This window comes from Anabrus simplex, chromosome 1 (genome assembly GCF_040414725.1).
Source record: "Anabrus simplex isolate iqAnaSimp1 chromosome 1, ASM4041472v1, whole genome shotgun sequence".
In the NCBI taxonomy this organism is placed as follows: Eukaryota; Metazoa; Arthropoda; class Insecta; order Orthoptera; family Tettigoniidae; genus Anabrus; species Anabrus simplex.
This window is the reverse complement of record NC_090265.1, coordinates 995,158,169-995,170,802: the sequence shown is the minus strand read 5'-3', so window position 1 is coordinate 995,170,802 and position 12,634 is coordinate 995,158,169. Positions and strand designations below refer to the sequence as shown.

Here is a 12,634-nt window from a genome sequence, read left to right as displayed (position 1 = left end):
TCTTCAACACGTGCTACATGTACATAACACGACCTAATACGTTGAAAGTCTGTTTCGAATTTTAGAAAAGCTAGCCAAGAATGATTATTGTAAACCTTCCCTCCTTCCATAACCACGCTCTGCTACCAATGTAGCCGCAATCGAGAAAATTACGCCTACACATAATAATAATAATAATACAAAAGATAATATTGACACTCAATGTCAATAAAGAAATAGTAAAATGATGCAGTGGCGGAGATTTCATATCTAAGCTTGGAAACATGACGGTAGGTATCAACACGCAAAATCAGATCAAATGCAAGGGAACACTTACAGGCATAATAATGACAACTAATGAGGATTGTGGAAGGTGCGGGATCTCTATGAAGTCCACGGGAAGGTATGACGTTGTGGGGGAAAAAAGACTTACAAGAAACACCTTCTAGCTCAACTATATTAAAATTAAACAAACATTACAAGAAACAAAGTTAAATGACATAGCAGCTGATACTTAACTTGCAAAGCAGATCTGTTTAACGACTGATATAGATCAGCTAAACAAATGAAAACCTAATCAGGATACTGAAATCACTTAGTAAAATACAAGTTTAATGTTGTAGGCTTATGCAGAATTACAATGGTGTTTGATTAAAAATGGAGGTGAAAGAATTAAAATTACAAATGACGGGAATCTAGGGCGAACTCAGACTCGTTAAATTTAAAACTTACCGGGCGAGTTGGCAGTGTGCGTAGAGGGGCGCGGCTGTGAGCTTGCATCCGGGAGATAGTAGGTTCGAATCCCACTATCGGCAGCCCTGAAGATGGTTTTCCATGGTTTCCCATTTTCACACCAGGCAAATGCTGGGCCTGTACCTTAATTAAGGCCATGGCCGCTTCCTTCCAACTCCCAGGCCTTTCCTATCCCATCGTCGCCATAAGACCTATCTGTGTCGGTGCGACGTAAAGCCCCTAGCAAAAAAAAAAAATTAAAACTTTGAAAATGACATTAAGCAAGAAAATACCAAAACGTAAAAGGAATTAAATTAAATCTAATCAAATCAGAAACTTTGAAATGGCAATAGAAATGGCACTTACCAATAAGGAGGTAGGGTTCCCGGAGGGGAAACCCTCGAGCACATCCGCACTCGGGGGCGGTCAGATGGAATAGACGCTAAGAAAATGCATCATACTCCCAAAGCCGGCAGAAGACTGGAAATGGCCCGATCACAATCAACCAATGAGAAACAAATTCCACTAGATTACCGTTTTTTCTCCAATTGAAAAATCTGTTATTTTAGCCAATCCAATCCAGTTGTATGCTCATATATGGTCATTTCCTGGCCTACTGACGCGAGAGGAATTAAATCACCTGTTTCAACATCGGTAACTGCACGTGCAATATAGGATGCCTCAAAATTAAAGCACCTTACAAATTTTTTAATCAGATTACAAGGTTACAAATTTTGACATACTTAATTAAAAAAATAATTTTCAATTAATTCTTCAAGAAAGTCTTCAAGTTAAAACGTCCCAAGTGTCTTTTCTTCACCCTTGCTGACAAAAAAAAAAAAATTTCAAAACAATTCTTGCATCTTGTCATAAGTTCCATTCTTGAGGTTTGCCTAAATTACATTCTTTCTTTTAAAAATTACAAGCATAGTTAAATTAATATTTTCTTCCACTTACATAAAATATAATTCCAGCAGAGTCTAGAGTTCTTATTTCTTCATTTCTCACAATAAAAAATATTACAAACAAAAATGAAAACCTGCTGTCCTTTCTTGATGACAAAAATGCAGTTCTGCTGTACTTTCTTGATGACACACCTGTCACAGATAAAATAATAATTATAGTATTCTGAAATGTCCACACAAGGCTGTATATAGATACATCTGCTGAAAGCCTTACCTAACCCTCTGAAAATGATTAAATGGATGGGATCCGCTTCAAGATTATCTGCCTACCATAAATGAAACCTCCACAATGACTATGAAAACAAGCTATCTAAAATGACAGTATACATGAAGATCTATTCCATCAAATCCTTGTTGTAACAAACATATAAACAAACTTTCAAGATATATAAATGAATGTCTTGAAAGTTATCCCCTAACACATTAAACTCAAATCTAAAGCTGAAATAAATACCTGCGAAATTAAGCACTACAATCTGCTACTATTATTGTAGTAATCAAATAAGAAACCGCAAACAATGATAATGGCAACTCAATTCAGTTCTTTAAAAAATATTTACTTTGCGTCGCCCCACTTACCCTTGATTAGTGTAATCAGATGTTCACTTTTCAAAACCACAAATTGCCTCTTTCACAAAACTCATTTTTACTTTTGAAACCAGGCCGTAGACTACAGCAGTTCAACAACATATATAAGATATAAGCCAACAGACTCTAGCCAATAAATACTGGATCATAGACTGCTCATGATCGCTGTTCAAAGACAACTGCTAATAGTCCGCAGACGAAATACATGCATTAACAGACGACAGATGATTCATAACAGACTACAGATACTGTTCACTGGATGAAAGAAAACGGACACTGGAAAAAGAAAACTTGTTAATGAACCCTTGATAAAGGACACCAGACCACATCCAACACAAGCTTACATGAGCCTCCAACTTGTCCTGATGTACACAGCAGCATGGGTAAGGGCTATCCAATCCAGAGAGAGATCATACCTGCAGATAGCTTGCTATACTGACACTATTCATGGACTTATCATGTCCAAGACTCGATGAGCGGTTATCGTTCCCAATACGATTTTATTTGGTATAAATAAATATCACACAAGATATGTTCACTTCTTGATTAGAAAACCACTTTTGTCACTGAGTCTATTCCTTAGAACACACAATTCCCATTCATTTTTGCTTAATGACTACTCAGTTATACACAGTTATAAACAACACTGTACCACTATTTAAAAAAACACACTGAATCAGTTTGCAGTCGATTCTGACAAGTGCAGATATCAACAAGACCTCACGCTGATTATTCAATTCACGATCACATGGATTCAACAGATTGCTAGAAATCTCTAACTTCTGGAAATGTTCTGGCAACACTCTAAATGGAACACACTCAAACATACAGGGAACAATCGATTGACCGGCCAGTCGAATGGAGTACGGTACTCCCATGTACATTGAACTCAAATATTTGTCTGCACTACCACAACCCACAATTAAAGAGTCTACATTGTTCCAAAAGTTTCCACACGTATCTGGATAATAAAACATCACAGTAGGTTCCAGAAAACTTCATTTGTAACAGAATGATAGAGGATTATATCCGGTATAAGAATATTACAGAGTTTTCTACAGTTTTCGACTGAACAGATTTTGAGGTTATACAAAATTACAATGCATATTAACAGGGAAAACATAATATGTTTGTTGTACTTACTTTTTAATAAAAGATAATTAAAATATATTAAACATAATAATTGAAGGTTTTACAAGGGTTAGGTGTAAGATAGCGTACATACGACATGGCTGAGTTCTCCTTGGTGACACGTGCAAACTTTCCATATTTTTAATAGAGTTGATTTTCCCAAACCTGTACACATATATACAAACAATATATATATTAAGGGTTTTGTTTGTACATTGCTCAGAATTTGAAAATATGGTATTTCTGTATCTGTCATGTCCACAGTAACAAGGAAATGCCCTTTTTACTTTTCCGTAATTTCCGTCTGTCTGTATGTATGTATGTATGTATGCATGCACACGCATCGCGAGAAAATGGCTGAGGAGAATTTAATTAAAATTGGTATGTAAAGTCGCTACAATCTAGGCTATAAATCATTTTATTCACGCATAGTGAAATGGTAGATTGGCAGAAGGCCTGAAATTTAATTCTCAAATATTTATATTCTTAGTGGTCCTATCGATAAATACTACGTAACTAAACTTATATAGAATTAAATTTCTGATCATTTATGCCTTATACATTTTTACCATACCAGCTGTGATAACACAGATATTCATGAATTTGTAATTTTGTTGCTAAGTTCATATAAACGCCGAGTCACGAAAAAAGGGTAAACAGAATTCAACTGAAATCGGTATATAGAGTCAGGGAATAAGAAACTACAGTCAAAGCTATAAACAATTTTATTCACCCTGGATGAAATTATAGTTTAGGGGAAGGTACCTAAAATTAAATTTTTAAATACTTGTTATTGGTCCTATCGAAAAGTACTACATAATAAAAGTTATAGAGAATACAGTTTCTGAACATTTATATTTTATTCAGTTGTACCATACTGACTATAATAAGAGTGGTGTTTCAGAGTTGAAAGAAAACTAAATGTGAAGGCCTACAATATCAAAAGCACATAACATTGATCAACAATAACATTACATTGACCATTGTTTGTTGTGATGTTCTTGATGTTCTTTGTCTCTTATGCTGCCACTCAACTCCGATAGGTGGGATTACTGCTGCATACCGTGTATAACAGTTTGACTGAATATTGGCAGGAAATAGTTGGGGAGTTAGAAAATTTACTACCGGGCAAGATGGCCGTGCGCGTAGATTCGCGGCTGTGAGCTTGCATCTGGAAGTTAGTAGGTTCGAATCCCACTATCGGCGGCCCTAAAGATCGTTTTCCGTGGTTTCCCATTTTCACACCAGGCAAATGCTGGGGCTGTACCTTAATTAAGGCCACGGCCGCTTCCTTCCAACTCGTAGGCCTTTCCTATCCCATCGTCGCCATAAGACCTATCTGTGTTGGTGCGACGTAAAGCCCCTAGCAAAAAAAAAAAAATTACTTCTTTGGCATGCCATTCCTCTGGTTCATACATTTCCTGATACTGCTGGTACTTAACACACTGGTTCATCATATTATACCAGCTATTCGATCCTTACTCTGATGCACTGTTTTGAATGAGCAGAGTGCACACTTAAGGCAGAGGCTCACTTAGCAGCAGCAGCAGCAGCAGCAGCAGCAGCAGTAGTAGTAGTAGTAGTAGTAGTAGTAGTAGTAGTAGTAGTAGTAGTAGTAGTAATAGTAGCAGCAGTAGAGTATGTGCCAAAATATACGGTACTGGAAATTATTTTAGTTTTATTGTCATTACCTTACTTATCGAGATGATAGTGTAAATGTTCAAAATGTGCTCCATTGCACTGTAGGCAGTGTTCATAATGATCACACAGATTTTCCAACATATTCTGGAACATAGGTTGCTGCAGAGTCCCGAAGAACAAGGCGATTTTCTGATGTAATGCAGGCACAGTTTTGGGTGGATGTGGACAATTGAAAATTTGATCCTTTAACATTCCCCACACGTAAGCATCAGGTGGTGTGAGATCGGGGGAATGTGATGGGTAGGGGATCTCAGCCCCGCAGAAAATTACTCATCTTGGAAAGGTTTCTTGCAGCATAGCCATAGTCTGTCAAGCGGTGTGGCAGGTCGCTCTGTCTTGTTGACACCACTGTCTATTCATCAGCATGTTCCTGGCACGACAAAACCTTCTTAGATCCTGAATAAATGGCCTGATCACCATGTTCCTATAGCATTCCTGGTTAACAGTAAGAGGTGCATCATCATCATTCTCTATGAAATACGGACCTAGCACACCGTTCCCTGACACTGCACACCAAATTGTCACACGCACACTATGTAGCGGTTTCTGGACTATAGTGTCTAGCGTTGATACAATACACTACCCGTACAACAAAATTTTTTAACAATAGATAGCATAACTGTGTTACTAGGTGCTGGCATATTGAAGTGTTCATGATATTGTTCCGCCACTAACTTTAAACTCGGCCCACCTCGATAACCGTTTCCGTACGAGCGATAAATAATAGTCCACTATAAACACTTTTTCCTCCATCGCGAGACCCATTGTCACTTCCAATCACAGAGCTCAACGTTCTTTACACAACTAACAGTCCACCATGGCGATGTAACAACACACAGACGCTCAGGCGTGCACATGTGCACTGTGCGAAAATGAGTACTGTATATTTTAGCGCATACAGTAGTAGTAGTAGTAGTAGTAGTAGTAGTAGTAGTAGTAGTAGTAGTAGTAGTAGTAGTAGTAGTAGTAATAGTAGTAGTACCTGGTCTAGAATTACAATTTAGGCCTATTCCAAATTATAGCACCGAAATTCACTAAATAACTCAAAATTCAACCCTGAAAAGAGCCGTTTCTTAAGAAAAACTTTTTCCTCTTCACTTTTTTCCCATTCTACATTAATTTTATTCCAAATTAGCATTGAACAGGGGGGCTTCTCCTCTGGTTTGGAGGGAAAATTTGCCTCCAAGTCAGGTAGTTTTCTCTACCACCAGTGTAGTGAATTGAGATTATCTGACTCATCGGGTATCCTAGGAAACGGATTAGTAAAAGGGCATAGTTTTTGCCCTGGTACTCTCAATTATTCGACCCCCCACTTCGCAGAAAAGGATGAAGGGTGTTCATGGATCAGGGCGGTCTGCGGCTTGGTTATTTCAGCTCTGGAACTTTGAATGTTAGATCGGCAGTGTAGTCCTGTTCGTTAAAAGTGAGGAAATGCGTGGTATTTCATATGATCGAGTATTTCATATGAAAGCACTGCTTTTATGCACGCCATTCCTACTGACGTCATTGTAATGACCAATGTTCATTTCAGTTGGGAAAACTACTAAGGCAGTCTTTCTGTGGATGTAAAAAGGCAGGTGGGAATTGAGTGTCTGCCATTAGTATGAAAACTCCCCAACCTAATTGTGACTGACGGTAGGCAAGCGGGCCTACCATTACAATGAAAATTCCCTAACCCAGTCTTCATATGAGAAAAGACATTTGGTGACTTTCCTGTCGCGTTTCTAGGGTAATGTTAAGAGCTATGCAATTTAATACAGTCTTGCTTACAACGTGTACACTACCTCCGTTGTGAAGCATGGGTACTTCAGCTAATGGACAAGTTTTCAGCTTCTACATTTAACATATGAAATTAATAATTTAATACGGAATAGATGTAGTAATGTGGTGTGATGTATGTAATAACACACAATGTAATATACCGTATGTTAGTTCTGATCCTCTTCAAAAGTAGTGTGAAATCAATTCGCGTGCTCTCATCCTAAGTTGATCTGAATCAAAGTGGAGTGAAGGCAAGTTATTAGATAAGCACTTTAGAGTCAAATTGATATAGAGAAATAATACTAGTTTGCTCATATGACTAGTAGTGGTCAACATAAATTAATTCTGTCTAATTAGAATAGAAAAGCTCACAGTTATTCATGAATGAGTACCGTTGCAAACTAACACTTTTATTTCATTTGGGACTATCAGACAACTTTTTAGTCCCTCATATTTTTTCTTTCTTTATTTGAATAATTATCTGTTTGGATTATCATTCAGATAATGTCCAAGTCTATGTATTATTACCTCATTCTAATGTGAATAATCAGTGTCTTTCTCGTGTTTTCTTCCATAGGCCGTTGTATGGGTGCTGTGTATGTGGCTGTCGTTGATGCCTACGTTGATCCAGACCATGCTCATCTCATCCGCTTATATCAAGCTGGTGCTGTTGCTGCAGCTCTAGTTGCTACCATATATTTCATTGTGTATCACTGTTGCCTGAAGCCATGCTGCCAGGGGACAACAGGCAGTAGACCCAGGAGCCCGACGGGTATCACTCAAGGTACTGGAATGATCTTGTGCTCCCTTCTTGCTACTTTACTACTTACCTTACTCTAGTACATGTATTGTATTTTGAATGATTGGATTGTAAAATCTTAAGTGCTAGATAAATTAAGACTATCTTACTAGAACAATATATTCCTGTTCTCTGTACAAAACTGCGGGTGGAGATTTTATTTACATTGTGTATTTGTATCCACAAGGCTACACATATAGTTATGAAATGGTCAGACAGTTCCAACGTATTTGTTGAATATTTATGAGATGGTGGTGATTGGTTGTTTAAAAAAGACAAGTGTATGGGATTATAATTCCCTGTAATGCTAAATGTAGTGAGGGTAGGAAGAGGGCGGGAAGAGGTCCTGAAGACTGATAGCATCAGCTAAAGAAAGGGAAAACAATGAAATGTGTGAAGATGACTCCTGGACTTCACAAACCTAATACTGCCGAGGTCAGAAAGGAACGAGAATTGACCAAGGGAACTTGGATAAGATAGTCAAAAGAGTAAAGAGAAGCAATGCCAAACAAAACTGGGTCTCCATGGTTGCCACACTATGATAACAGTATGTGAATTTAGTCTTATTTATACTGGTACAAACTCTTATTAGATTTCCAGTACAAAATACTGATTTGTAAAGCAGAGTAAATAGGGTATGGCAAATGTTCTCCCAGAGAGAAGACCCACCATTCAAAATCAGCTAATTCAGCTAATGATACCAAAATGAGTGTTCAATCTCCTGCAGATGATGGCGATACATGGCAGCGAGTTGGTGGATGAAAGAAGGGCAAGTAATTGTTCCAATTTTGTTCTATATCGATCTACACAGTGATACTATTACAGTGGAATTGCAGTAGTTATAACTGCCATTTAGCTGAGCAGTGTCAGTCCCTCAACAAGAATCTCATTTGAGACACCATTAATCGATCCTTCATCCAAAGATGCCAAACTGGCCAGTGACATCTATTCACTAATGAAGTAGTGCTGCTACAAACTCAGGTGAAAGCAGGTGCAGTTCATACTTTGTTGCCAGTAATGGCAACAGTGTACAATGTGTGTGTGTTCAACCACGAATACGACTTTTAGTGCTGGGAGTGTGCAAGGATATGTTCGGCTCGCTTGGTGCAATTCTTTCTATTTGACATTAACAGACGACCTGCATATCTGGTTGTGTGATGATGATGAGGTACGGAAGCTTAAAGTCCTCATCCAATGGAAAAATGACCACAAACAGCATCATATCTCCCCACTCCATATGAACACTGTGCAGTGACCTGGAATTGAATCATGGCTTTTGGCACACAATTTAGTGATCAGAAATTGTACACCACCACCTCTCCTATCCTGCTGGCCATTCTGATGGTGAAAATATTTTCTTCCAAAGGGACTCAAACCAGCAAACCGTGTTCAGACCATTAAGACTTGATGCTTTAATGTGCATGGCCACCAGGTGGGGTCAACAGGTTATGAGCTTTATCTGTAGGAACTCGAACATTTCTTTTTTCAGTTACCTCCTCCTTTCATCTTGCTGGGAAATGTAAATGCCTGAAACACCTTGTGAGACTCTCCATCCTCATGCACTATGATGACTGGTGAAACAGCTGGGTCACTGTGTGCTTAACACAGGAGAATCTACCCACTGCTATAGTATGAATCAGATATTTTCACTCCTGGATTGAACTCTGCGTAGTTGTGTGCTAGTTTGTTTTGGGATGATAAACAATGACCTCTCTGATAGTTTGCACCCTCTTCAATCAAAGAATATCTCATATGCCAAATTGCTGGCTACTTCATTAGCTTAGGCTGACTGGCCACAATTTTGTAATCATGCTGGATTTTTTTGACAATCTGCCCAAGTCTGTTAATGACCATGCCCATTCTATAACAAATGGAATTCTGGCTGCTACTGAGGGAAGAGTACCTTTCTTTACTGGCACACCTCACCACAAACAAGTACCTCGGTGAACCGACAACATTACAGTAGTCATACAAGTTCATTGGTATTCTGGGTGGTCAACTACACCACATTTTACCATCTGTATGCTAAAGTCTGATGAGAAAGTAAGAAAGATACTTGGGAAAGTATGTCATCCACATACGTTTTCATCATAAATGTATACAAATCCTGCTGAATCGTTGGAATTTCAGCAACACCAATGGTACTCAGAGCATTGATTAATCGGAAAATAGTTACTTATCCATCTGTCATTGCTGATCACGTTACATCATGCTTTGCAAATACTTCCAGTTCAATCCTGCTTTCCTGATTAGGCATGAGGTATAAGTCTATTTTTATCCTTTGCCTCCAGTACTTGTCTTTCCCATAATGAGCTTCTTGTGGAGTGAGAATCTGCTATTGGGTTGTACAGTGACATGCTTCCTAGAACTTCATAATATCTATAATAAAATGCTTAAACATTTGAGTGACTGCATTCTCTGCAATATCCTCACCCTATTCAACAGAATTTGAAGGGATGGAATTTTCCAACTTGATGGCTCAAGAGAGTTGTGTACCAGTACAAAAACAAGATAAAAATCCCAAATTTTTGGAGGGCTGTAGGTCAGTCTGTCTGAAAAATTGGCTCCATAAGCTTCAAGAGAGAACGGTCAACCAGCATCTTGTATAGACCCTGAGGAACAACATCTCGATACTCTTACTACCGGTGTAGTTTTCCCTCTCATCGTTCTACCGCCGACCTTCTGATCAGACCAGAGAGCATTATTCAGGAAGCCTTTCTTTCAGAGGTAGCACCTTATCACAGAGTTCTTCAACCCTGAAAAAGGGTATGATACTACCTGGTGGTAGTTCACCCTTAATTAGCAGGGATCTCATGTCAATGCTGATGGTTATCAAGAATTTCATATCCCTAATTGAGTTAGCCTGGCAATAGGATCTTCCTGAACTGGTACCATGCAGCCTACTCACTGATTCAGGTGTTCCATCTTTACAGAGAAAACGCTAGTGAATGCCATTAATTTATGCCGCCAGAGTTCATGAAATGCCACAACACCCAAGTTATCAACGCCTCCTCTATATCTGATACCTCAACAGAGGTATGAAAACCAGCCAAGGGCCATGTGACCAGCTGTGATGGGTATTAATAGCTTGTGTCATGAGTTAGATGTGACTACATGTAGTTGTCTTGTCCAGATTCCTGGCAAAGTTCCTCTGTAGAATAGCTCTGTTGCCCAGCATATTGTTAGATCTACTCAATGGACGAAAGGTGAACATGAATGTCTCCTGGAGGTATTTTCAGAGTCTCTTTCACCAGTATATAGATGTGTAAATGGTCTTCAAAAATGGCTCTGAAGTTGGAGAGAATGTTTGCTGCTCATTTATTTGTAATGATGTTAGCCAGTGGAGTATACTGAGGGCTGCCTATCGGTGAAGCCCGAACTTCAAATGAGGAAGAAGGAAATCTAAATCACATTCTGATGTAAACATCTGACACATCGTTCCATTTACAAAACTTCAAAGTAATGAGAAAAAACATTGCTTGTATTTCTGAGTGTAAGGCATTGGAGACTGATATCGCAGTCCAGGCACTGCGTCCTTCTCCCCTAGGCTCACCTCGCGCGGCCTGTTGCTGAATGCCCGAAAAGTGTGAGGACCGAGGGGATAGGTGGACAAGGCTTTGTTCCGTCAGTTCGTCACTCGCCTTCCCACACTGCTAACGAGGAAGAGGGAACTCAAAGTTTCAAACTTCTCCGGAAAACTCCGAACAGACACGATTGACCCATGCATTGCAGTGTCACAGGTTTGTTGCTGCATGTACAAGACATCTTACCAATTGTTTATAGTTGAGAAAATTATTTGAGTATTTCAGTAGTATTACTGTTTTCAAAACAATTTTAGTTTATTTGAAGTTACAGTGTATAACATGACTGACCATGTGAGATTACTTTTGTAAAAAGGCTGAACTGTATAAAACAGGTACTGAATAAACCATTCTCGCAACTGTATGCTGATAGTTTAAAATGATAAGCCTACCCTACATCTTCTCCGGAATCAACCTCCTCGTACTCTTAATTTCCCTGGCTTGGGGACTGGGTATTTATGACATCTTTGCAATTCATTTCATCTTTATTTTGTCACCACCAAGTCTTTCCAGAAGACATGCATTATTATTATTATTATTATAAAAAAATAAATTTTCCAGCATCACCGACGCCTATACCCGTTGTTCACTGGTTTATAATCCTCCTTGGTAGATCAGTTGTGGTATCTGATTCATGATCATGGGTTTGATTCTAAACATTCATGCCTCCTTCATCGTATATACTTCCTGACCTCATACTTCTAATTTAAAATATATAGATAACAGAGTACTGGTATTTCACTCCTGTCTACTTCTACATCCTTGTAGGAAGACACCAGGGCTGCTGTTATAGAAGTAATATAATTTCCTTTTTTATAGGTGAATCTACTAAAACGAAATGCAGTCTTTTAGGGTTAGGTTCTCTTTTGTTGTTTGGAATTGAACTTGTAATCATGGGTCGGACACTACCACCGATCTACCGAGGAAGCTAATAAACCAGTGAATGATGTGTACAACTGCAGGTAATGCTGTAAAATTCTACATTTTAATTTGATGATGATGATGATAATAATAATAATAATAATAATAATAATAATAATAATAATAATAATAATAATAATAATAATAATAATAAAAAAGCTGCATAGTCTCTGGAAAGGCTTGGTGGTGACCCAATGACGATGAAATGTATGGCGAAGATGTCATAAACACTCAATCTCCAAGTCAGGGAAATCAAGAGTATGAGGAGTTTGATCCCAAGAATTGAACCAGGGCCATCGGACCAAAGGCAAGCATTCCATTTAGCCAGAAAGCCAGGCTTTAATTTGCTAAACACTACGCTACCATTTCCACTGATCAGGCGTTGAGTATTGGCAGTGGCAGGGGCATAGCAGCTTGTGAAACAGCCTTGACAACACAGCAGGCTACTCCGGTGGCTCAAAACGCTTAAGATTTGA

General features: G+C 38.6%; 1 protein-coding gene across 4 annotated transcripts in view; it reads left to right on the top strand.

Annotated features, from left to right (window-relative positions):
- The window catches only part of SP1173, a 432,536-nt gene that overhangs the window by 377,308 nt on the left and 42,594 nt on the right, over positions 1–12,634 (top strand). For all 4 annotated transcript variants that reach the window (XM_067136906.2, XM_067136907.2, XM_067136908.2 and 1 more), the window contains one exon: positions 7,435–7,641. In XM_067136906.2, coding sequence (XP_066993007.2) covers positions 7,435–7,641 — 207 coding nt within the window. The remainder of the gene's footprint in view (positions 1–7,434; positions 7,642–12,634) is intronic.